This window comes from Accipiter gentilis, chromosome 3, assembly GCF_929443795.1.
Source record: "Accipiter gentilis chromosome 3, bAccGen1.1, whole genome shotgun sequence".
Lineage (NCBI taxonomy): Eukaryota > Metazoa > Chordata > Aves > Accipitriformes > Accipitridae > Astur > Astur gentilis.
Genome location: NC_064882.1, coordinates 17,120,042 through 17,147,593, shown reverse-complemented (window position 1 = coordinate 17,147,593; position 27,552 = coordinate 17,120,042). Strand labels below are relative to the sequence as shown.

General features: G+C 42.5%; 1 protein-coding gene across 3 annotated transcripts in view; it reads left to right on the top strand.

Moving 5' to 3' along the window:
• Nucleotides 1-27,552, top strand: part of TRMT9B (tRNA methyltransferase 9B (putative)) — a 130,897-nt gene that overhangs the window by 90,291 nt on the left and 13,054 nt on the right. Inside the window, exons 1-2 of one of the 3 annotated variants that reach the window (XM_049794192.1) lie at nucleotides 13,686-13,855; nucleotides 25,044-25,709. The exons of 1 other annotated variant lie outside the window; for it this stretch is intronic. In XM_049794192.1, the coding sequence (XP_049650149.1) occupies nucleotides 25,630-25,709 (80 nt within the window). In that variant the 5' untranslated portion in view covers nucleotides 13,686-13,855; nucleotides 25,044-25,629. Of the gene's footprint in view, nucleotides 1-13,685; nucleotides 13,856-25,043; nucleotides 25,710-27,552 lie in introns of those variants that run through there. One more of the 3 variants, XM_049794196.1, reaches the window with a different exon arrangement.

Sequence of the window (27,552 nt, the reverse complement as noted above, 5' to 3'; positions counted from 1 at the left end):
ATTATTTGAAGTTAGAGATAGCCTTTGAGAAAGATCTTTTAGGTGTATTCTCCAGAACGTCACATCATCGTTCTTCAACGCTCAGTTCCATTTCCACTTGCATTGCTGGATCTGAGTTTCCTCTTGCTCATAGGAGGGTGCAGAAAGGTAGATTCTGGAATGAAATGGTCAAGGGAGAGGTTTTTGGTGAGAAGGTGATATATATGGACAGAGGTTTGCCCATCCCATCCCCCTGCTGGGGGACCCATAACTGAATAGGAGTTTTTCCCAGATCTTAAGAAGCTCCTACTTAATTTTAGGTTAATTGTTATGGGGGTGAGAAAAAGGCACATTTTTTACTAAGTCTCTTGTTCCAGACTGAGAGGACTCTGCAACTCTTCAACACATGCTCTTTGCTTGGATTTATTTTTAGTAAGGTTTTTTTCATTTTTTTTCTTAATTTTTTTTTCCAAATATCTTCTCATAAAGGTAAATTAAACTTGTGAAGAAAGCAGAGAAAATCCGTTTGATATTTGCTATGAAGCATAAGACATTTTGCTCTGTTGCTTTAACTAAAAAAAATGGGCAAAGGTAAAGGAATAGAAAAAAAGGTCCTGGAATACAACGGATCTATCCATCATCTCTAAGAACCGCTTCCAAAAAAACTCCCTTCCTTCAATCCCTTTTTAAATACAAAGAAGCGGAAGAAACACTTTCAGCATTTCACTGGATAGAGTATGCAGGAGGAATACTGTGGAAATAAGTTCAGAAATATTAAGAACTCAGATTCAGACTTCTCGATGTTAACAGCTTTTTCCCAGGAAAATGGTTTCTGCTGGGAGCTCAGGGCACCAGAAGTCTGACATATTCATAGTACCTCTGTGATAGTAGATAGTTCAGCAGAGAAAGACAATATTTAAGGCCCAGCATATTCTGAACTCTTGTGCCATCTGTCCTGGGTTCAGCTGGGATAGAGTTAATTTTTACAGGAACCTGGGAGGTGGGGGCATAGCCGGGGCAGCTGACCTGAACTAGCCAAGGAGCTATTCCATACCATGTGACATCCTGCCCAGTATATAAATGGGGAGCGGGCCGGGGGGTGCTCTCTGTTTTTTCGGTGGGGGAAGTGGCGGAGCGTCGGGTCCCGGGTGGTGAGCAGTTGCACTGTGCATCACTCTTTTTGTATACCTTTTTTTCATTAGTGCCGTTGTTGTTGTTGTAATCTCTTTTGTGTTTATCCCAGTAAACTGCCTTTATCTCAACCCTCGAGGTTCCAGTTTCTTTTCCTTTTCTCTCCTCCGTCTCCTCCCCATCCCACCGGAGGGGGGCGGAGGAGTGAGCGAGCGGCTGCGTGGTCCTTTGGTACCGGCCGGGCTGAAACCACGACAGTCCTTTTTGGCGCCCAACGTGGGGCAGAAGGGTTGAGATAACGACAGATCTGGCCAGAGCGTGTTGAAACAAATTTGCCAAACGCATTTCTTAGATATATAGATGTTAGTCACAATGTTGTTTCATTTGTTTACATGGTGGCGTTTTGTAAGCTCTTATATGCTCTATGTATTGCCTGTAGTTGCGTATCTCATCTCTGGGAGAGTGATTGGGATTATCATTGTGCTGTACTGGGCAATGTCGACTTATGAAATGATTACATCACTGGTCATGAGGTTAAGCTGGTATCTGTATGAGGCAGTGATATCATTTCCATACTTTGGGCGCCTTCTGTCGGATTTTATTGGTAATTACACCCAATCCATGGGGAAATTAGGGGGGGATACCTCCCCCCGTCCGTTCACCTCCCTCTTCTCCTTCCGACTAATTACAACAGCTTTTGAGAATTTTGAATATCCTTGGGATGCGCAAGCCAGTGTGCTGTTAGTGCTATGCCTCCTGAATATGTTTCAGGTCTTGTTTAGGGCTACAAAAAGGCTCTTTAAGAGTACCACTCAGAGATCTCCCCCAAAGCTGGAGACTCATGGGTGGCACGGCATGTGGGAGCATATGGGCAAGTATCTAGAGAACTTCTCACCGCCAGTGACTTGGAAGTTCACTCCCGAACAACTACAGAACCCTTATGAAGTGACAGAATATTTGAAAGAAAAATGCTGTGGCTATTCCAAAGACATACAACTCGCTGCACTGTGCTGGGCTCTGGCCAATATCTACCAAACACTGCTTGATATTATGCAGCACCCTCGGGGGGAAAAGGGGGAAAAGATGGAAAACAGGACAACATGCACCGTGGCTACCCAAACCCTGACAACAGACACCGTGGCTGCCCCTACCCCGACAACAAGCACCGTGGCTGCCCCTACCACGACAACAGGTACCATGACTACCCCTACCCCGGTGACAGACACTGCAGCTGAACCAGAGAACCAGCCTGTGCCAGTATCAGTCGCCCCTGTACAGAAAAAGAAACACACAAAGAAATCAGTTCGCTTAGCGAGAGATGAAGATGAACCAGGGTCATCGCGAGAACAGGAGGTAGAGGCAGAACCTGAAATAATTACCCGATCTCTATCCGTGAGTGAGTTGCGTGACATGCGAAAAGATTTTAGCCGCCACCCAGGTGAGCACATTGTTACCTGGCTGCTCCGATGCTGGGATAGCGGGGCTAGTAGTGTGGAATTAGAGGGTAAGGAAGCCAAGCAGCTGGGATCTCTGTCTAGGGAAGGGGGCATCGACAAGGCGATTGGGAGAAAAACACAAGTCCTCAGCCTCTGGAGGCGACTTTTGTTAGGTGTAAAGGAAAGATACCCCTTCAGGGATGAAGTTACATGTCACCAAGGCAAGTGGACCACCATGGAGAGAGGTATTCAGTACCTGAGAGAATTAGCCGTGCTGGAGGTGATTTACAATGATCCAGAAAATGCGCAGTCACCCACAGATCCAGATGAAGTCCAATGCACACAACCCATGTGGCGGAAGTTTCTACGAAGTGCACCACCAACCTATGCCAACTCATTGGCAGTAATGTCCTGGAGAGAAGGCTATGGACAAACGGTGGATGAATTGGCTGTCCAACTCCGGCAATACGAAGGGAGTCTCTCTTCCTCCCTACGGGCCTGTGTCTCAGCTGTGGAGGAGTTGTCCCGAGAGTTCCAGCAATTCAAAGTGGATCTGTCCTCCTCCTCACCTGTACAGGCCCGCATCGCAGTTATTGGGAGTAAGCGTTCCTCTGCCCAAGAGAGAGGAGAGAGAAAGTACACTCGACGGGCTAACCTGTGGTTTTACCTGCGTGACCATGGAGAGGACATGAGGAAGTGGGATGGAAAACCCACTTCAGTCTTGGATGCACGGGTACAGGAGTTGCGAGAAAAAGCAACCAGAAAAGAGAATTCTTGGAAAACTGCTGCTCCAGTTTCCCGTGAGCAGTCCCCCAGACGCAGTAGATGGGCTGATCTCATTTCTGATCCCCTTGAAGGGACTTCCGATTCACGTGTGCAGAAAGTGAGTAACGGATGTTCTAACCAGGATTAGAGGGGCCCTGCCTCCAGCCAGGTGGAGGAGAGGGACAACCGAGTCTACTGGACAGTGTGGATTCGATGGCCTGGCACATCAGACCCACAGGAATATAAGGCTCTAGTGGACACTGGTGCACAATGTACCCTAATGCCATCTAGTTATAAAGGGGCAGAACCCATCTGTATCTCTGGTGTGACAGGGGGATCCCAAGAGCTAACCGTATTGGAAGCTGAAATGAGTCTAACCGGGAATGAGTGGCATAAACACCCCATTGCGACTGGCCCAGAGGCCCCGTGCATCCTTGGTATAGATTATCTCAGGAGGGGGTATTTCAAGGACCCAAAAGGGTACCGTTGGGCCTTTGGTATAGCTGCATTGGAGACGGAGGAGATTGAACAGCTGTCTACCCTGCCGGGTCTCTCCCAAGACCCTTCGGTTGTGGGGTTGCTGAAGGTTGAAGAACAACAGGTGCCAATTGCTACCACGACGGTGCACCGGCGACAATATCGCACCAACCGAGACTCCCTGATCCCAATCCATAAGCTGATTTGCCAACTGGAGAGCCAAGGAGTGATCAGCAAGACTCACTCACCCTTTAATAGTCCCATATGGCCCGTGCAGAAATCCAATGGGGAATGGCGACTAACAGTAGATTATCGTGGGCTGAATGAAGTCACGCCACCGCTAAGCGCTGCTGTGCCAGATATGTTAGAGCTTCAATATGAACTGGAATCAAAAGCAGCTAAGTGGTATGCCACAATTGACATTGCTAATGCATTTTTCTCCATTCCCTTGGCAGCGGAGTGCAGGCCTCAGTTTGCTTTCACTTGGAGGGGCGTCCAGTACACCTGGAATCGACTGCCCCAGGGGTGGAAACACAGCCCCACCATTTGTCATGGACTGATCCAGGCTGCACTAGAAAAAGGTGAAGCTCCAGAGCACCTGCAATATATTGATGACATCATCGTATGGGGCAACACGGCAGAAGAAGTTTTTGAGAAAGGGAAGAAAATAATCCAAATCCTTTTGAAGGCTGGTTTTGCCATAAAAGAAAGTAAGGTCAAGGGACCTGCGCAGGAGATCCAGTTCTTAGGAGTAAAATGGCAAGATGGGCGTCGTCAGATCCCTGTGGACGTCATCAACAAAATAGCAGCTATGTCCTCACCGACTAATAAAAAGGAAACACAGGCTTTCTTAGGTGTTGTGGGTTTTTGGAGAATGCATATTCCAAATTACAGTCAAATTGTAAGCCCTCTCTACCAAGTTACTCGGAAGAAGAACGATTTTAAATGGGGGCCTGAGCAACGACAAGCCTTTGAACAGATTAAGCAGGAGATTGTTCACGCAGTAGCTCTTGGGCCAGTCCGGACAGGACAAGATATTAAAAATATGCTCTACACTGCAGCTGGGGAGAATGGCCCTACCTGGAGCCTTTGGCAGAAAGCACCTGGGGAGACCCGTGGCCGACCTCTGGGGTTTTGGAGTCGGGGATATCGAGGATCCGAGGCTCGCTATACTCCAACTGAAAAAGAGATCTTGGCAGCATATGAAGGAGTTCGAGCCGCCTCAGAAGTGGTTGGTACTGAAACACAGCTCTTCTTAGCACCTCGACTGCCAGTGCTGGGCTGGATGTTCAAAGGGAAAGTTTCCTCTACGCATCACGCGACTGACGCCACGTGGAGTAAGTGGATCGCACTGATCACACAACGAGCTCGCATAGGAAACCCCGGTCGCCCAGGAATGTTAGAAGTGATTACGGACTGGCCAGAAGGCAAAGATTTTGGAATGTCGCCAGAGAAAGAGGTGACACGGGCCGAAGAAGCCCCGCTGTATAATAAACTGCCAGAAAATGAGAGGCAATATGCCCTGTTCACTGATGGGTCCTGTCGCATTGTGGGAAAACATCGAAGGTGGAAGGCTGCTGTATGGAGTCCTACACGACTAGTCGCAGAAACTGCTGAAGGAGAAGGTGAATCGAGTCAGTTTGCAGAGGTGAAAGCCATCCAGCTAGCGTTAGACATTGCTGAAAGAGAAAAGTGGCCAGTGCTCTATCTCTATACTGACTCGTGGATGGTGGCAAATGCCCTATGGGGGTGGCTACAGCAATGGAAGAAGGGCAACTGGCAGCGCAGAGGTAAACCCATCTGGGCTGCCGCACTGTGGCAAGATATCGCTGTTCGGATAGAGAAGCTAGTGGTAAAAGTACGTCACGTAGATGCTCATGTACCCAAGAGTCGAGCCACTGAAGAACATCAAAACAACCACCAGGCAGATCAGGCCGCCAAGATTGAAGTGTCTCAGGTGGACCTGGACTGGCAACGTAGAGGTGAGCTATTTATGGCTCAGTGGGCCCACGATACCTCAGGCCATCAGGGAAGAGATGCAACATATAGATGGGCTCGAGATCGAGGGGTGGACTTGACCATGGACACTATCTCACAGGTCATCCATGAATGTGAAACATGTGCTGCAATTAAGCAAGCCAAGCGGCAAAAACCCCTGTCGCATGGAGGACGATGGCTGAAATATAAACAGTGGGAGGCCTGGCAGATTGACTATATCACACTCCCACGAACACGCCAAGGCAAGTGCCATGTGCTTACAATGGTGGAAGCAACCACTGGGTGGCTGGAAACATACCCTGTGTCCCATGCCACTGCCCAGAACACTATCCTGGGCCTTGAAGAGAAAATTTTATGGCAACACGGCACCCCAGAAAGAATCGAGTCGGACAACGGGACTCACTTCCGAAACAACCTCGTAGACACCTGGGCCAAAGAACATGGCATTGAGTGGGTGTATCACATCCCTTATCACGCACCAGCCTCCGGAAAAATTGAACGGTACAATGGACTGCTGAAAACTACATTGAGAGCGATGGGGGGTGGAACTTTCAAGCATTGGGATACACATTTAACAAAAGCCACCTGGTTAGTTAATACTAGAGGATCCGCCAATCGGGCTGGCCCCGCCCAACCAAGAGATCCACATACTGTAGAAGGGGATAAAGTCCCTGTAGTGCGCATGAGGAGTATGTTAGGAAAGACAGTCTGGGTTAGTCCTCCCTCAAGCAGAAGCAAACCCATTCAAAGGGTTGTTTTTGCTCAAGGACCTGGGTACACCTGGTGGGTGATGCAGAAGGATGGGGAGGTTCGATGTGTACCTCAGGGAGATTTGATTTTGGGAGAGAATAGCCAGTGAATTGGGCTGTATGATATTTAACTGCTAAATAACCTGCCAATGCATGTCATTGTATCTATAGTGTCTATATGCCATATCAAGGGTATTATTGTGAGAATTATCCAAATGACTACAGGATGGACTTTTGAAACTGAGCCAAGTACAACAGCAATAGAACTTGAACTGGCACCCACCAATTTCCTCAAGATCAACATCTTCGACCTGCAGACCAGGGACATGAGTTGCACCAAATGTACTAGCCACAAGTTCCAGAGGCAGCGTACAACAACCCAACATCTCACACCATCTCTCTCTTATCCTGAAGAACTGTTACAACAGATAGAGCCCCAAAATTGATGGACACATTAGAGGGATAGCCCATAGGCTAAAGGAACACCGTGTGTGTGTGTGCGAGGTCAAGGGGTGGAGTCCATATACTTATATATAAAACAAGGAAAGTTGTAGTGGTTGATTGGAAAAAAATAAAAAAAGTAAGATCTGGGCATGATGTAGATGGTATAGAATAAGGGGTGGATAATGTCCTGGGTTCAGCTGGGATAGAGTTAATTTTTACAGGAACCTGGGAGGTGGGGGCATAGCCGGGGCAGCTGACCTGAACTAGCCAAGGAGCTATTCCATACCATGTGACATCCTGCCCAGTATATAAATGGGGAGCGGGCCGGGGGGTGCTCTCTGTTTTTTCGGTGGGGGAAGTGGCGGAGCGTCGGGTCCCGGGTGGTGAGCAGTTGCACTGTGCATCACTCTTTTTGTATACCTTTTTTTCATTAGTGCCGTTGTTGTTGTTGTAATCTCTTTTGTGTTTATCCCAGTAAACTGCCTTTATCTCAACCCTCGAGGTTCCAGTTTCTTTTCCTTTTCTCTCCTCCGTCTCCTCCCCATCCCACCGGAGGGGGGCGGAGGAGTGAGCGAGCGGCTGCGTGGTCCTTTGTTACCAGCCGGGCTGAAACCACGACACATCTGAAGAAAGAAAAAGATGAAAAAGATGCACGTGGTCTTCTTGTAATGGATCTGGGTCTGCTGTGAATATGGGGAGGCTGTGGACATGCCATCTTTCAATACTGTCCATGGTGTAGCCATATGTGGCTACTGCTAGCACGACACATATATGCACAACCTTTTAGTGGCGCGTGATTCATTGCACGGAGGGACTGATGGGGTGCTTGCTTGTTATATTTCTTTCTGTCCTGTACACCAGATACCGGTTTTAAGCAATATTCAAAAGCATTTGTTGATGTTTCTGTATTTACAGTGGTTTGGTCTTGCTCAATATACTAAAATCACATGAAAACTGAGCCACATACACCTATTTCCAAACTGCGTGTGTCATGGTCTGCATGGTATGTGAAACTGATAGCAGTCATTGTATCTTTCAAGGTCAGTAACTCAGGCATCAGAAGACCCAGCTGTACTTTTTTCAAATTCTAACTAGATTTGTAATGTACCTCGTAAATATCTGCCCTTTCAGAAACACAATTTCACTTCTGCCAGTATAAGCATTAAGAATACTAATGCAGGTCAAGTAGTTTACTGTTGATATGAGGAACAGCATAAGTAACCCATAATTTGAAACTAAAATGAATAATGAGTGGCTGCCATTGTATGATTTAAGACTCTCTAAACAAAACAGAAGGCAGTAAGGAAATCCAAGAAAAAGGTTACTGAAAAGACAAAAGAAAAGAACATTACAGCTGAGTTGCTTTTCTAGCTTTAGCTGTGACACTGCGGTGGGAGAGCAACTGCGGAGGTGAGTGGAGCCTCAGATAAAGGATTGGAAAACCTATAAAACCTGACGAGAACAAAGAAGCCCTGAATCTCTGTGTGAACACTTTTGACCGTAAGGAGCTGAGTCTGCATGAAGTCTACTACCTCCAGTTTCCCACATCTCCTGGGATAGCTGGTCAAAAGACTGGTAAGACCCTGTTAACAGACCGTGTAGAGTCAAATTTGCCACCATATGTAGACAAATCCTTTCTCTGAACAATGTGCACCATGCTGTTCTAGTCTGTTTTAAGCTGTTTCTAAGTTGAATGACTAAAGCGGTCTGGGATGGGGATTGGCATCTAGAAAGCTAAGGTGAGCTCTGGCTTTTTCATGGATTGTACGTGTGTTTTTGGGACAAATAATTTGATGTCCTCTGACACAACGATTGTTAATAACTTCATAGAGGAAGAAAAGTTTATGCTTTCCGAAGAGAAGTAGGAGTATTAGAGGCCTGCATCTTCCTTGACCCAGGAAAGGACAAGGATCTGTGTTTATTGTGCAAGTGCACTATTCACTCCGTTTGCCCTCTTTTACCTTTACTTGTCTCTAAAGCTGAATTTCAGTTCATACTGGAGACATTAAGTGAAGTGCATTTTTATTATATGCTTCAATTTAGATCAAAATGTCAAAACACTATAGGAAAGCAATCTTTATTCTTAGCCACAGAGAAGAAATACATATACTTGAAAAGCCTGTCCTTGTGAAATGTCTGCAGCCCTTTTGCAGATGCAAGGAATTTAAGTACTATCTGAGTTCTTTGTCCTGCAAAGAGACTGCCATTGAATAATAATTAGTCCTTGTAAGGTAAATAAATCCAACTCTCCTTCCCTGCATGCCAAACAGGGTCTTACGGCTTCAGGATGCTGGGATGCAGCTCAGGGTCTGACAATATACCACCCTAATATCTATAGTATGTGGATGTCAGCAGTCCTGAAACACTTGTGTTCCTCTGTCACCAACATGGTTAGGCACAAAATTATGTCATGTTGTTTCTGCTTGGCATTGTTATTTTATTAACTAGTGCTCTGTCCCTTCACTACCACAAAAAACCTCAGCAACTTCTTCTGCTACTGAAAACTGACATTACAAAACAAGGAAGAGGAAGGTTGATACCAAAATGAAACTCAACAAAGCAACTGTATAAAAAAAAAAGGTGTTCTCAATCTGATTGATAAAGTCTCTCTATGTTCATCTTTCTTCCAAAATTTTGACTTAAATAATTTTTATTTGATTTAAGTCAAAGCTAAAATATGTATGAAGTACAACTCACCAGAGTACAGATTTTACCCATCCTTACTGTCACTTGGCAACATTTTCCGCTGATATAATTGATGTATTTGGTCTGCCTATGGATTTGGGGTTTGGAGTTGTACTTCCTGGAGAATAGTCAGTGGGTCTACTTGGATAAGATAGGACATAGATTAAGTAAAGATGGCAGAACTGGCATCTCAAGGAACCCTGCATTTTTATGTGGATTTCTTGGTTCTACTATTGCATTTCATAATAATTAATTTTCAGTTAGATTTTCTGCAACACCATTACAGTTGTATCTCACTTTAGCCTCTGATAGTGAAACAAGAAAGGAATTTCACTCTCCTGTGGCCAGTTCTGCTTGCTTTACCTCTTGCAACAACTATATTGAAATCACAAAGACTCATACTGGTGAGGTAAACATAAGTTGTCCTGTAAAGCTCAGTTATAATACTTAAGTATTAAATAATAGTGCTTAGCACTTATGCAACTTAATGCCTTATAATCTTCAAAGCACTTTACAAATCTTAACTAGTTAATCTCCACAGCAGCTCTGCGTGGTAGGTTATGAAGGCCACATGTTAAAAGTCTCCCGAAGTATGAACTTGCCTGCATGCTAAGCCTATGTGACAAAATATCTGCTGCACAGTTATGTCCCTGAAGTCATGAGTGTTTAATTTTACTGGACTGTGACATGCCTTGCTTTCAATAAATTAGCTTGACTTTTTTATCCCATTCAAGATAAATCCATTATAACCTGCAGCATGGCTCAGCACACAGTATTATCACCATTTTGAGAAACTTTAAAACTCCTGGAAGCAAATAAGAAGCAGAGAATCTGAATTTTATTTAAGAAAAGAAGTTTCTAGTGCCAATTATTGCAATGAAAGTGTACAAGAAAGGGTCAGAAAGTCTCTAAAGACTGAAGCACTCGGGAGAGTAGCTACCATTTTTAGCTACTTCTTTTGAAAATGTGAGTTTTGTGATCTTGAGATTGACTGGCAAACAAAATATGCTTATACTCGATTTCACTGGGGAACTTAAACCTTCAGAGAACCCACTTCATTTAGGAAATAGTATGTTTTTCTAGCTCAAATTGTCTTTGAATTTTCATGTTCCAGAAGAAAAAGAATATTGAATAGTTATTTCTTTAGCCTGTTTCAGGTCTAAAACTTCCCATGGAGTAGAAATACTGGTTTTAGTCCACTGTAATAATGCTAACTTAGCGATAGTGTCACAAACACCACTGGTTCCAGTTTTTGTTAGTTCTGCTAGAAAACTTTTTAAAACAACTTTACAGTTTGAAGGTAACGTTATAATTCTATGTGAAGACCAAATTCACCAACCAAGGATGTAAGTTATTAGCTGAAGCATCTCCATAGAAAATAAGCCTCTGAAAAGTTTTTATTCTTTGTAATACCTAGTGTGGAGAGGAAACAATGACTTTGACTGGTGAGGCCGTCTTCCAAGAGAAGCAGATAGAAAGTAGATTTTTTGTCACAAATTAAAAAAAAAATCATCAATTTTCCAGAATGTCTACTGAGACAGAGCAGCATTATTTATAAACAAAATATGATCCTTCCCCTCCAAGACATCAGGCAACTTAATGCCTTCCTTTTGCTTTCATCTACAACCGTCTCTCTCTGTGAAGCTTGTAATTTGAGACCTGATCCTTTGCAAGAAGGAAGCTCTATGATATTATAAAGACTGACCTCAATTCCTTATTTCCTTTCTGCTTCAACCTGGAAACTTTTGTTTCCTTTTTTTTTTTTCACTCTCCCTGTCTTTGTTTTCCTTTCCTTTCATTTTTTCTCACCTTTGGAAAAAAATCACAAATGACCTTTGAAGGAATAATTAGCAATCTCTGTGACCCTATGGTAAAAACCTTTACCTGATTCACTACTGAAGTGGTTATCTAAGGGTAAGAGTTTCAGACAGACCAGGAAAAGAGAAATTTCCACATGAGAGATGGTAAAGGATGAGCAGAAAAGAGACCCTAGAAAGTAAAGGAATAAATGGATGGGAATACAGGAGGAGACGTAATTAGCCGCTCTCACATGCTTGCCACTAATTTCAAATGTTCCAAATGGAGCGTGGTGTTCTGCAGACAAGCTCATAATTAAGTACAGAGTTGCAATGCACATGCACAAGAGGTCTAAATTAAGGTTTCATGGGTAGTCTTCTGGCTTTCCCAACCTTTGGTCACTTAATTTAGTGACCTAAGTCCTTTTTAATAGAGAAAAAAATCATTTTGATGAGGTCTTTTAATTGTTTAGGGAGGAGGGGTTGTTAAGGACTGCAATTTATTATGTAATTGTAGATGCATAGTACTTAAAAGGAAAAATTATTCTCATTCTGCCTATATTTGTATACCATGCTGAGACCTTAATACCTGTGGGTTTTTTTCCTGAAGTGCATTAAGCTACATGACTAGCACCTGTTTCAAATGCATCAGAAGCAAGAGGTCTGCCAGAGAATCTATAGGACCAGTAGATACTCATGGTTTTAAAGAATGTCCAGAAAAGATTAGGTTCTAAGGGGAAAGGCTGCATGAATTCACCACAGGAGAGTTTTAAGAGACTCTACATCAGAATCTTTTTCTAAGAAGATTAAATTTGAGGCAGTTTTTTCAAACTGAGGAGCTTTTAGAACAAGTCAATAATTATGTCAACAAATAACAGGGACCAGATGGTATTTGTACTTGAGGAATTTTTAGGAAACTTGGGTATGAAGTTACTGCAGGTGCTGAACTGTGTGAATGGTTATGTGTAGCCTTTTGCTGAAATCAGCTTGGCACCTGAAGACAGAATGAGGCAAATATGATGGCATCTTGCAAAAAAGGTATCTGAGAGAATCTGGGAATAGCAGACCCTAATTTGTCTGCACCAGTCAATTTAGGTGACGCTACGTTACAGAATTAAATTAGCAGACATACACGGAATTATGGAGTAACAGGGATAAGTCAACACGATGTTTGTAAAGGACAGTCACGTCTTATAGATCAGTCAAAGCTCTTTGAAGGAGTTAAGCAGGTTAATTATGATTTAGCCAAGAGCCCTGGCTCTTGAATACCTTGATAATGAAGACCATGAGCTTCATTGTTACTCCATGGCTTTGGTATGTTTAACAGAATATTAGGTTCATATGTCTTCAGTGTAGTTTTTCTCAGCTTGTTCTTATACTCTTCCTGTGTCACTGTTGGGTTTTCTTTAGTTCAGGTGGGATTGTCAAAATAAAAGGAATGTGTGTTCCTGAGTCATTTTGGCAGTTTTGAAAACCCCATCAATACACAATCGTGTTCCCACTATTTCCCCATACTCCTGTCTCCAGCTACCTTGAAAGCTGATTTGAGCAAAAGGCTACGTACAACAGTAAATACTTCAGTACCTTCAGTACTTTGTGCGATGCTGTACCGAGTTCCCCGCCTCTCGTGCTGGCTCGTGTTGCTTCAGCGCATTCTTCTCTTATCTGTAATCTCTTATACATAATTTATAAAGTCTTGGGACGGGACTATCTCTTTAGCGCGTGTTTATAGCGCTAATAGTCGTGGGGTCCTGGCGCTTGGCTGGGGTTCTGTGTACTTGTCTAATAAACACCTATCAATACATGAAAGTATAGAAACGATCTGCCATTTTTAGACCGCTTTAATAGGAATCGGGCACTGGAGTAAGGGGGGAGAAAAAATTCTTCACCCTCAACACCCTCGGGATGGGAAGCCTTGCAGGCAGGACCTAGTCACAAAGGTTAGCTTTGAGCTTAACCTTTAAATGAGCGAGGGCTAATCCTCCTCGGCCGCTTTTATCACCGGCACGGCTCCCATCGACCTCGGTTTAGAGGGGTTTAGGGGGGTCTCCTCCCCGCCCTCGACGGAGCATCCCACCACCACCTCCATCAGCACCACCCTCCTCATCTCCTCGCAGAAGACGCCCGAGGGATGAGACAAGGCAGCAAGGAGAAGAGTTAAACAGGGCAAATTGAGACAACCCGGCCCTTTTCTTTTCCCCGCCTCCTCTTGCTTGCGGGGAAGGAGAAGGGGGCGATCGGGACCTGTCGAACGGGGGTGGCCCCCGGCGGAGAGGCGCGGGGAGGGCGAAGCCCTCCCCGCGCCTCTCCGCCGGGGGCCACCCCCGCGGTACGGCGCGGCCAAGCACCGCCTCCGCGGCGGGATGCAGCCGCCGCCACCGCCCCGTGGGTGCAGGTAAGGGGCGGGGGGGGGGGGAGTGGGATGGTGATGGTGGTGGTGGTGGTGGGGGGGGGGGGTAAGGAAGGTGGCCGGGCTACGCGGGGAGGATGAAGAGGGCAGCCCCCCCCTACCCCGTCCCCCGCCGAGCTTTCGCCCCGAGCTCGCCTTAGGGGTGAAAACCCCCCAAATTTATTAAAAAAAAAAAAAAAAAAAACACCCCCACCCCAACACCCCCCCCCAAAAAAAAAAAAAAAAAAAAAAAAAATAGCGGCCGCTGAGGGCTGGCGGCGGTAGATTTTGGTTTGGTTTTTTTTTTTTTTGGCAAATTGAGATGATCCTCTAAAAACGCTGCCCGCCGAGCCGGGAGTCGCCCCCGGGGCGCTGACCCACCCCGGGACGGAAGGATTTCGAGATTTAACTAATTTTTTTTTTACACCCCCTACCCCCCCCCCCCCCCCCCCTCCCCCATTTTAACTGAATGGAGCCGCGGCTTGCAGAGCCAGGAGCTAGCACGGATGCTGGCGCTGAATTTGGCGTAGCAGTTGGGGAGGGTAGTTTTTAAGAGACGTGGGGGGAATTTGCAGCAGAAATAATAAGTTTCTCTGTGGTCGCCTGATTAATTAAAAATGAAGTACGTGCTGTGCATTGGGAAACAGTCCTCAGCAATGATCTGGAGCAATTCTAAGCCGTAAGAGTTAACGTATTTTCCCCCCCCCCTTTCCTAGAAAATTCGAAATAGCTAGGTATTGCCTTTGTAAATCCACATAGAGCCCTCAGCGCTGCAGAGCGTTCACTGCTTAATGAATGTTTGTAAAGGGATTTTCATTCCCACTGAATGTCAGTGGGAGCAGCCAGAGCTCAGGGAGTCGGGTCACCCGCTCCTCTTCTTTTGCAAAGAAAGAAGGAGCAGAATTACTTCAGCAGCACTGCTGCGTTGATATAGTGCACAGGACGACATTCCTTGCTGATACAGTTGTTCAGGTGAAGCGTGCTTCTGGAGTTTATGATTTTGAGCATGAAACTTGAGAAAGAGATAAGAAAAAAATGCAGCAGTCTCTCCATGAGCAATAGAAAAGGTCCTCTCGGGACTTTCTAATGCTCCGTAATGGACCCTGGGGGGGGGTGGTGGTGTTTCATTTTTGTAATTTGTTTTCAATCTAGTATATTAATATATTTATTTCCATTATATATGCTATTTATAGAGCATGTCTTTGAACCAGTGCATTTTTATTTACTGATTTGCTTCTCACATTGTGTGTTTGTAATGGATTGCACACTGAGATATTTCAGTGGTGCTTTTATTGTTTAACTCAGAGAGATGTGCATTTTGGGCGAATTAGATACCTGTAGGTAGCTGTGGCTGTGCATTTTAATATCGCCTCTGGCAAGGAGATCTTTAAAGGCACAAAACATTTTCAGACATATATATAATGCTAAACTGAACTTGGTGAGAAGAAGAAATGCAAGTAACTCTTCGTCATTTTCTGCATTTTCTAAGGTAAAACAATCATAAATCCACAACTGAAGTTATAAAAGCAAATTCAGAGTTTGAAATCAGCCCTGCTTCAAGGGATAAACACTTCCCATGCAAGCACTCAGATTGGCAGTTATTCTGCCACCCGTTCTCGATGGATGAATCAGAATATGGCACGGTACAAACAGCATAAGGCTCTGTCCTGAAAAAAGTTATGTACAAATTGGTGTCCTTAGTTATTATTAATAGACTACCTGAGGTCAGTAAGATGATTTCCACTGCATAAAATTAAGCAGATGTCCATGTCTTCGCAGTACCAGGATCTATATGGGCAAGTTTATAGGTAATAATAGATACAGAATAATCTTTTGTAACGGAAAGCCACGGCTCGAGGGCTGCATGTCTCTTTAATTTATAAAGATTAAAGAGATTGAAAAAATACTTTAGACTTTTATATACTTATGAAGTAATTTTGAAATAATTTTAAAATGAAAAATGAACCCCTTTTGTTTAAAAGTGCTTGACAGTAAAGACGCTGGTTCTTCAAAAGTTATGTATGTACCATCATAAATAGAGGTAGAAATACCAACTGAATTACTGGCAGAAAAAAAGTCTAACTATTGAAAACCAAAATAAATATGCGTGTCATAGCCAGGCTTTATGTAATTGACTAAAATTCACATGACACAGAGTCCTGCCTGACTTTTTTTCCTCAGGAAAGTTTAAACATAACACAGTTGGACCAAAGACACCAAAACCATATTTTGGTTTGTGTTTTGCTGTTGAAAAATATTCCATTTTGAAGAAAACTTTACATTCATATCTACATGTAACCATTTCAGAAAAATGAATTACTTGTGGACCAAAGTTCTTCTAAGAAAATATTTCTATTGATGGTCCAGATACTGGTTTTTGTAGGTATCAACTCTTGTTCCCCATCATATGATGATCTCTGGGAAAATATTGATTTTAAGAAGAAAAAAAACTTACACCTAAAAAGGCCATGGTATTAAAATATTTTCCAAAATATATCAAAAGACCTTTCTTTGCCTTAAAACAGAGGGCTTAGAAATATCAAGTTATGTAAAAAGGCATCACTCATACTATAAAGCATTTAAAATGAAACAATCTTTCAGTGAAACTCTGCTGATTTATGGAAGTGAAGGATCTTTTCTAGGGATTTTGACTACAGGGACGGTAAGCTTTCACACTGCCCAGTCTACTACAGCTACGACTGGAAGAACCTGTGTCTGTGACAGTGGCCAGGTACTTCATGGAGGGTTACACCTCGACCTTTTAGTAACAACATAATGCAATTTTTCTGTGTCTAAGTCTAACTCTGAATCCTGATAGGATTACTGTTGTTGTCTTCAGATGCCTTTGTTAGCTCCATAAGCACCCAATTACTATTAGATAGTACTTAAGAAATAGTTTTGTCTTTGAGCACTAGCCTCAAAGACATATAAGACACCTTTTCTTTTTCAAGAAGGAAAATATAAATACATGACTTCCTATTTCTAACAATCACAAAAAAAAAAAAAAAAAAAAAAGAAGCTAATCAGTCAGATTTTTTGCGTTTTGTAGGATAATGAAAATGTAATACTGTCTTTGCTCTCATTCTGGTGGTCATCTACTGAGGTTAACTTAATCCCTAATACTGTCTGCCACAAGACCTGTTCTTTTGAAACTGTATTTGGCAAGTATACTGAACACTGAATACATTTGTATATGAGTATTTTAAGATAGGAAATTATATTTTCAGTTATAATAAACGTGTGATAATCAAGAGTAGTTTATAAAAGGTATCAAGAGAATCCACGTAGTAGTTCTATAATTACTGTAATTGTGCAATATTTTATATTTAATCTTGGGATCAAAGGTAACCATTGACAGCCTTAATTTGGGATCCTATTTGATAATGTGCTGCTTATCTTTCTGTCACCAAGGTATTAAGTTTCAGCAGAAGGTGGATTTTCAAGTAACTTAATGTCTTACTTAAGTCAGTTTGTAAATTGTTTTAATTGGGGAGGCTTTGTATTATAGCACCAAGAACAATGTAGGTGCCAACAGTGATGAGCTCTACGGGCAGGAAAAAAAGGAGAATTATACTGCATGAATTAAAACTAATCTGTCTGGAAATAGTAGTCTAAATGCAAACCCAGCGTATAAGGAAACAGAAGGAATTTAGAAAGCAATAATTCCAGAATTGTAGGATGACATTAAGGAATCAGATATTCCTATGAATATAGTTTGGCATGAAGAATGCAGACATATGGAGAGGATACAGAGTGTGACAACAATACTTGTAAAAGACCAAGACCACCTAGATTGATTTATCAGGGAGGATGAAAAGTACTAAGTGTTTAAGGCTTGGTTAACTGCTGGTAAATATAAAGAGAGAAGACAAGGTAACTGTTTACAAGTATTTGAGAGATACAGTGACCAAGAAGGGAAAATAGCTAATTTAAAGCTTATGAGTAGTGTAGCATGGCCAAGGGCTTTGAGGTATGGATGCAGGGCTGTTAGGAAACAAACAAACAAACCTGTTGAAAGTCAGGAGGAAATGAGGTTATTATCTGTACTAATTTAGCTGTAGAAACAACCCCTGTGTTAAAAAGTAATAAACCTTGTGAAGCAGCCTTTCAGCCTTTCATTTTTTTTTTTTTTTTTTTTTTTTTTTTTTTTTCCTACAGCAGGTCACTGAAACCTTGCTTATTACTTGAAAAAGTGAAGTTTCATACTTCATAGACACACAGAGTCACAAGGTTAGGTGTTGGGGCATCATGTCCCTCCCCCAGACCTGCATCAATTACATCAGTGTATTTCCTGACAGGTCCTTAACTAACTTATGTTTTTAAGACCCCATTGATGGAGGCTCCATGATCTACCCAGTCCACAATTGTTTCCAGTGCTTTTCTGTCCTCCTCCTTCTTTTTAAAATGCCTCACCTGTATCTTCCTTGCTTAACCCACTATTTTTTGTCTACCTTTCTTTTTGGAAAAGAGATTATTCCCTCCCATTTTGCAACAGCCCTTCTTGTATGAGAAGATGGGCATCTCTTGTCCTGGACAAACAATTTGAAACAGCTGTCTTTCCCAGAGGTTTGCTTGATTTCTGATCTCTTAGAGATTTACAATGACCTCTGATCACTGTTGTTCTCTTCTGTAATATTCTTGCTTGAAATCAGACATAGTAATCAAACTGATACATCAGCAGTGCTCACTGTAGGAGAAGGACAATTTTATGTAACTTGCAAGTATCTGCCCTATTTTTGTGTGCTGGTCTTCATTTTTTTTGGAACAGTATATTGCAAAAACCACCGTAACACCATAGCATGTATGGTGTTAAATCTGTGAAATGCTATAGCGCCCAGATCCACTTCTGTAGAACTGATGCCAGTCATCCCATCCTGCCTCCTTCAGCCTTTATTTGTGCAATTGGTTATTCTTACCTAAATGAAATGCGTTGCTTTTGTCTTCTTCAATCTGTTAAACAACTTGAATTCTAATACCATTATCCAGTGCATTTGAACCCCTGTCAGTTTGATCCGCCTGCAGATGTAATGCTACTCTCTAATCCATCATGCAAAGAAATCACTGAGAAGTATCCAGAAGAGACTCCTGAACAGATTTGCTCAGGGTATCCTTCCTGTGTGATAATGAATTGTTGATAAGTACACTCTAAATATTCACTTCCAAACGGTACCAACTTCTGCCATTTCTTCTAAACCAACTGTCCCTAATTTGTTTATGAGATTATCATGAGACCAGGGACTGTACCTGTTGCCCACAGTTTCTCAAAACTACTTTCTTGTGGCTCTGAGACTGGATAATCTGAGGCTGGTGAAATCAGTTCTCTAGAGTACTGTTTATTAGGCTAGTTGTTTTGTGGAATGGCTCCTATGACTGGAGTGTTGGAATGGAAGGATACAGATCGCTCTTTATGAAGCACAGGCAGGGGAGACGAGGAGGGGGCATCAGTGACCAGCCAGTCTTGAACATGGAGCTCTGCCTGGGGATGGATGAGGAGCTGACCAAGAGCTTATGGATCAGGATTAAAGGGAGGGCAACGACAGGTGATGTTATAGTGGGGGTCCGCTACAGGCCACCTGACCAGGAAGACTGAGTGGGTGAGGCCCTCTACAGACAGATAGGAGCAGCCTCACATTCAGAAGCCCTGGTCCTCATGACGGACTTCAGCCACCCCGATATCTGTTGGAGGGACAACACGGCAGGGCACAAGCAATCCAGGAGATTCTTGGAACACGTTGATGGCAACTTCCTTCTCCAAGTGACAGAGGAGCCAACAAGGAGAGGTGCTATGCTGGACCTTGTTCTCACCAACAAGGAGGGGCTGGTGGGGAATGTGAAGCTCAAGGGCAGCCTAGTCTGTAGTGACCATGAAGTGGTGGAGTTCAAGATCCTCAGGGAAGCGAGGAGGGCACACAGCAAGCTCACTACCCTGGACTTCAGGAAAGCAGACTTTGGCCTCTTCAGGGATCTGCTTGGTCGAGTACCATGGGATACAGCCCTGGAGGGAAGAGGGGCCCAAGAAAGCTGGTTAGTATTCAAGGATCACCCCCTCCAAGCTCAGGAGCGATGCATCCCAACAAAGAGGAAGTCAGGCAAAAACGCCAGGAGACCTGCATGGATGAACAAGGAGCTTCTGGACAAACTCAAACACTAAAAGAAAGCCTACAGAGGGTAGAAGCAAGGACAGGTAGCCTGGGAGGCATACAGAGAAATTGTCCAAGCAGCCAGGGATCAGGTTAGGAAAGTTAAAGCCCCAGTAGAAATCTGGCCAGGGATGTCAAGGGCAAGAAGAAAATCTTCTATCGGTATGTCGATGATAAAAGGAAGACTAGGGAAAATGTGGGCCCTCCCTGGAAGGAAACAGGGGACCTGGTTACCTGGGACCTGGAGAAGACTGAGGTACTCAATAACTTTTTTGTCTCAGCCTTCACTGGCAAGTGTTTCAGCCACACTGCCCGAGTCACAGAAGGCAAAGGCAGGAATGAAGAACCACCCACTGTATCAGGTTCGAGACCATCTAAGGAACCTGAAGGTGCACAAGTCCATGGGACCTGATGAGATGCATCCACGGATCCTGAGGGAACTGACAGATGAAGTGGCTAAACCACTATCTATCATATTTGGGAAGTCGTGAGAGTCAAGGGAAGTTCCCACTGACTGGAAAAGGGGAAACATAACCCCCATTTTTAAAAAGGGAAAAAGGAAGACCTGGGGAACTACAGGCCAGTCTCACCTTTGTGTCCAGCAAGATCGTGGAGCAGATACTCCTGGAAACTGTGCTAAGGTACATGGAAACTAAGGAGGTGATTGGTGACAGCCAACATGGCTTCACTAAGGGCAAATCATGCCTACAAATTTGGTGGCCTTCTACAATGGGGTTACAGTGTTGGTGGATAAGGGAAGAGCCACAGACATCATCTACCTGGACTTGTGCAAAGCGTTTGACACTGTCCCGCATGACAACCTTCTCTCTAAATTGGAGAGACATGGATTTGATAGATGGACCACCTGGTGGATAAGGAATTGACTGGATGGTCACACTCAAAGATTTGTGGTAAACGGCTCGATGTCCAAGTGGAGACCATTGATGAATGGCATTTCTCAGGGGTCAGTATTGGGACCGGTGCTGTTTAACATCTTTGTCAGTGACATGGACAGTGGGATTGAGTGCAACCTTAGCAAGTTTGCCGACAACACCAAACTGTGTGGTGCGGTCGACACGCTGGAGGGAAGGGATGCCATCCAGAGGGACCTTGACAGACTTGAGTGGTGGGCCTGTGTGAGCCTCATGAAGTTCAACAAGGCCAAGTGCAAGGTCCTGCACATGGGTTGGGGCAATCCCAAGCACAAATAGAGGCTGGGCAATGAGTAGATTGTGAGCAGCCCTGTGGAGAAGGACTTGGGAATATTAGTGGATGAAAAACTGAATATGAGCCAGCAATATATGCTTGCAGCCCAGACAGCCGATCACGTTCTGGGCTGCAGCAAAGGAAGTGTGGATAGCATGTTAAGGGAGGTGATTCTCCCCCTCTACTCTGCTCTGGTGACACCCCAACTGGAGTACTGCTTTCAACTCTGGGGCCCCCAGTGTAAGAAAGACATGGACCTGCTTGAGTGGGTCCAGAGGAGGGCCATGAAGATGATCAGAGGGCTGGGGCACCTCCCCTGTGAGGACAGGCTGAGAAAGATGAGGTTGTCTAGCCTGGAAAAGAGAAGGTTCCAGGAAGACCTTGTAGTGGCCTTCCAATGCTTAAAGGGGGCCTACAGGAACGATGGGGAGGGACTCTTTAACAGGACATGTAGTGATAGGACGAGGGGTAGTGGTTTTAAACTGAAAGAGGGTAGATTTAGATTTGATACTAGGAAAAAATTCTTTACTGTGAGGGTGGTGAGACACTGGAACAGGTTGTCCAGAGAATTTGTGGATGCCCCATTCCTGAAGTGTTCAAGGCCAGGTTAGATGGGGCTTTGACCAACCTGGTCTAGTGAAAGGTGTCCCTGCGCGTGACAGGGGGGTTGGAACAAGATGGTCTTTAAGGTCACTTCCAACCCAAACCATTGTATGATTCTATGATTCTATAAACCCCTGAACTTATTTAAAAAGCCCCCAACCTATACTTTCCCTAAATTCTTTTCCCTTTGTCACTGATGTATTAGCTGCCTAGTGGCAATTAACACAAATAGTGAAGAAAAGAAGGTAGAAGAAGGAGAAGGAGGAGAAGAAGAAAAACCTAAACACTTTGCTCTTCTCAGCACCACTTATTGAATTTTTCTTCCCGCTTAGTAGACCAATTTTTTTTCCTAGTCCTCCCTTCTCTTCTAATGTCTGTACAGAGTGTTTCTGTGCAGGATCTGAAGATGCACATCAGCACACATCTAGCACCAGGGATTTTTGACTGTGTGGGACTCAGTAGGAAGGGGCCCTCTTTGCTGGGAGCCGATTTATGAATTTTGATGTGATAGTAAAGATGAACAGACACTTAAAGGGACTGTGCAACCTCTGCATGAGTGTGCTCCTGTTTTTTAGTAGCAAAGGGTCCATGTTTGTCCATTGTTATCTTAGCAAAATGTTATCTATCTACAGAATAGAATTTATATACTTAGTGAAATAAATCTGTTTACAGTGCAACCTTTCAGCTACATAGACTATGAACCTATATGCAAAACAGCAAGGGGAATATTAAATGATTAACTGATCCAAGAATATGCAGTGAGTAGTACTAGGTTTTGTCTGGATTGGAAAATAAAGCTAACAAAATGAAAGCCACAGTGAATGGTTGTCATTTTGAGTAGCTAGAGCTTGAACCATAAACTTACTTAGTCCAAGATCTTGAAAGAACAGCCTCAATGCTTTGAGTCTTTCATTACAGCAACGTTCTCTCTATTTTTAGTAAGAAAAATACAATGATGGTGACTTTATTTTAGTCAATGAAATTACTTTAAAATGCTAGGTTCACAGTGAGCATTTCAGCTAACAGTGATTTTTGTCAAATGTCTCAGCTCTTCGTTTTTCACTTCAGAATTTCCCAAATTTTACTGCAGGAAGGGTCCTGAATCAGGACTTCAGCTCAGTAAGGTTTTAGAGATGGTGCACGATGTTCCCCTTGCTCTGATTTTAGGCTGTGCATTTTCATGGGATTATAAAAGTTCATACGTGGGTGAAATTAATTACCGGAGTTGTTAGCCTTATGTAAGCAAATAATCTCCTACTGTATCCTCTTGCTAAACTTTCATTGCAGCTAGTTTAACTATTCATGGCAGGATTCCTCTTTTTTTGTTTCATTATCCTTTACTCACTAATAAAGCTGTTTTACATAATGATTCATATCTGGAAGCAATTTAGTATGTCGTCATAGTCCAATTTGTTGGCTTCATTAATGAAATGAGAAAGCACTGTCAATCAGAATGGAGGTTGTTACTGTGATTTATAAATTCAATCCTAAGGGTAAGCAAAGTTCTGATAAAGGTCTCTTTTTGAGAAGGGCTGCAATGAGGTTTTGCAGTTGAAGATTAATTGGATTTTTTTATTTGCTTGGAAAAAAAGACTATGGTTTATAGGTGACCATTAGGTCTGTACACTTAGCTTTCCATGGCCACTTATATTTGAGTGAAAAGACTGGGAAGTCTGAAGCAAACTAGAAGTAAAGTATTTCTCACCGTGTAGGTAGTTCTCCCTCTTCTGTAGGCAAAGGGAGAGAATGCAAATTGGACTACCTCACTTTTTACTTAGCTGTTGGTATCAGCTACAGCTGCACATGTTATTGCTGGAGTGCAGGGTACTGTGGGATGTAGACCTGGCCCTTGTGCTTTATACTGTTCAATATAGGGCCAGTGATTAATTAGGTTATTGCATCCATAGCTAGAATTGCATGCGTAACCAAGATTTATGTTACTGTGGCAACATAGAGAGACACAACTGTGCTGAATTTCCTACATCTTTGAAGTAGGAGTTCTCCCAATCCAAAATGGGATTGAGAATTCCCATCAGCATGTGAAGAGTGTAACTAAGAGGGGCCCTCATTAATAGTCTGAAATCTTGCATATCTGACTCAAACTGAATTGGGTAAGTTTCTGCTGCTCATCAAAGGGTTAGAGAAAATAGGCAGTTGCAAGAGAGAAGACAAAAGGCAGGCCTGTGTCTCGAATTAATCAAGAGCGATTGATCTGAAGACAAATAGGAGCAATGCAGGATTTGACGACTACCATGAAAATCACAGGGTGCTTCCAAGAGGCCATTGACAAAAAGTTTGGACAATGTTCCAGATATTGTGACTGGCCTGGAAGTAGATGCAAGAAAGAACTAAACATGATCCAGGTCAAGATTTAACAGTATTATACATCAAATTAAAATAGTGGTGGTGACATAGCACATGCTAAGGTAGATGGATGAAGACGTGAAAATTTTAGGTGGATGGGAGGGGGTAACGAGGTAGGTGGGGAGGGCTGCAAGGGATTCAGAAGAACTGCAGGAAGGTGTGGAAAGCTTTGGGTAGGCTGTGGAAGAGGCAGAGTTTTTGGACTGAATACCACCTCCTGTGCTTCAATGTCAGGGCACCCCTTGCATCTGGGAGCCAGCAACTGTTTTGTCCACTTAAGGATAAGAATACAGTTAGTCAAAATTGCAAGTCAGGCACTTTAAAAAAAAAAAAAGAAAAGTCTGAACACACCCCTCACTCCCCCTCAGTCATTAATCAGGATTAAATTTTTCCTATTCATGATGGAGATGAAGTTTCATATAAACACCACTAAAGTTCTCCATTTGGAAAATTTAATTTTAATTGCTTTTTTAATCCTGATTTTTTTAAAATGTTGGAAACCAGGGTTATTAATTTTTGGCTGTTGTCATGTCACGGTCACATGGTTAAATGTATTTATTACATCAGCAGTGATAGAAAATATCCAAGCAACATGAGTTTCCTTAAAGCAGTACCCTTTGTCTAAAAGGCTGCAAAATATTAATGGAAAAGAAAGAAATTGGATTACCTTGGAGTCAAGGAACTTTTAGTGAGATATGTAGCCATGAAAATATATGCTATCATACGTTTGTACAATTCCTTTTACCTCCTGGAAAGCTGTAATATTTTAGTTTATTTTTTATTTTGCTTTTTTTTTAACAAAGAAGGAAAACGGCAACGTAGGAAAGAGTCAATGGACTATAACCTCTTGACTTTCAAGCAGTTTTGTTTATATACCACAGTTACATGTGATGGACTGGTGATCCGTTTCCCCGCAAGTTCAGCAGAAATTACACTACAACTTTCATCCAGTTTTCTCACTTCATAGATCAGCTGCAACAAGGGTCTGTTGTAGTCCCATGAACGAACTTCGATTGCCAGGAAGCACTGAAAGGGAAGAGAATCGTGCTCTTCATTTGTTATCCAAACTGCTTGTTTGCGGGAGGCTGACATTTCTTAAGCCGCATCCAGATTTCAGGGACTTACCAAGACTTGCCGCAGAGTGACTGAACAGCTGGGTGCCAATTTACTGCACACTCCCTACTCTGCACCAAGTCTCTGCGTGAGCCCTTTGATGGGAGCATAAGCCCAAGAAAAGAAGAATTGAGCATGGAGAAAGTATGTCCATAATTACCGCCTTCTGCTCTTCTCTTTGCTGGTCTTATCGGACAGCTTCCAGGTAACTTAAATGAGTACTGGAACAGATGCCAAAGTGGTGGGATTTCTGGACAGCTTGGATTTTCATTACCTGCTTTGCAAAACAGACTTTGCAATTATCCTGGAAGTTACAATCCAGAAGTTGGATGAACTGAACATTTTCTACAATTCATGTGCAACAGAGACACAGTCTGGTACTTTCAAGGCAAAGAAGTTGGAATGGTTGCTTTTGTTTATAAAGAGAAAAAGAGGTATTGAGTTTGGCTTGTAAAGTTACACAGTTTTAAGTTTCTGATGTTTTCAGTGACATTAGACTAGTGTGAAACTGGTCCAGCTGCAGGTCCAGTCAGACTCCACTGGTTTCTTGCCCTTTGTAAACACTGAAATGAAGAGGTTTATTCTAGGACATTTCCCTGCTGTGCTGCAAAGTAAAACCTGATAGTGTTATGGATCTTGACTGGAAAGTCAAACTGGCAAGTCTAATTTAATCATGAGACTTAATTATCACAAAGTATAAACAATCAGCAGGAATGGAACTTGTAATGAAATGGTAAATGAAATAATTTGTATTTTAGTAGACTACTGTTATTCTAAGATTATAACTAAATTATTATCTTGACAATGTTTATTAAGTGTATCTAAAAATAATAACCTCTAATGCAGTGTTGTAATACGTGGAAGTCTCTAGCATGTCCTGTAAAGCAGAAGACTCAGTACCAGTCCCAGTGAATGAGAAAGTTAAAGGAAAAACTTAATGGTCTTGCAATTCAGTAGGAAACTAAGCCAAATTTCAGCCCACATTGGAATCCAATAAAGATGTTTTAGGAAAAGTATAATATAACATTATATCAATGGGAAAATTCTTACCGTCTTCTAAGTCAAGTCCAAGTTGGCTTTTGTGTTTAGTTAAAATATTCAAATTAACCTTCAGTTCAGACAGCTACTTCTGTAGTTGGCATAAACTGGAATTTCTGTAGCATTTGGAATTTGGTATGAATGATTGAAAACATTCTCCTTTTTTTTTTTTTTTTTTTTTAAGAACTGCAAAGATTGAACAAAGAGCTTCAAGTGGAAAGATAAAAACACTTGGAAACACTGAACCACATAGTAACCAAACATGAAATATAAACTAGAGCAAAGAGCATATCAGATGACAAAAGAAAAGAAATGATTGTTAGTCCTTGGAATTTCTACTTATAAATAGAGGATTTCTAGGCAGTTGAACAACAAGATAGAGTACGTTTTGAGGCAGAGAAGAAAGATAGCTGCAGACATGAAACACCTAATTTGTTTTATTTAAGGGTCAAACAAGAAAAGAAGAATGGGCTTTTGACTCTAAGAAATAATTATTTGAAATTACTGCAAATAACCCATCATATCTGACAACATAACTTGAAATGGCATTCTGAGAAAAATTCTGATTGAGTAGCTTCTGACACATGTAATATCATTTCAAGCCTGTGTTTCAATACTGTCTACTTCTGTTGTTCAGTCTGTTACAGTTTTCCACTCTTTGAGATGACAGTGAAAATGTGCCTACTAGGCATTTACTATACTCTTACTGAATTTTATTTTATTTTATTTCAGCCAGTAAAAGGTGAGCTAATGCATCATAAAAGAAAATTGTGGATTATGCCAGAAAAAAAGAAAGTAAGGATTGTGAAAACATTGAACATAAATGTTTTGAAGAGAGATATTCATAGATACTACATTCAGAATAGACTGTGACAATTGTAACAATTTGGCCCAACCTCTTACATAGCAGAGCACATAAAACCAGTGAAATGGATCAAGTCTTACATACTATTCTTGTAAGCACTCACACACACTTAACTTGAAGTACATTAAATTTTTTTTTTTTTTTTTTGCAGCCACTGGGATTAACCCCCATTTTCTAAATCAAAAAGATTGTGTTTTTAGGACAAGTGTTTTGAAGAGCTCACATTATTTGTTATTATATGTAATATTTTATTTTAAATCTTTTCTCATAATAACTTGTTTCAACAGTAGAAGTGACAGAAAAAAAATTTTTTTATTATGATTCCAAAATGTATATTATTTTAAAATCAAGGAAAGAAAAAGAAGAACCAGTGT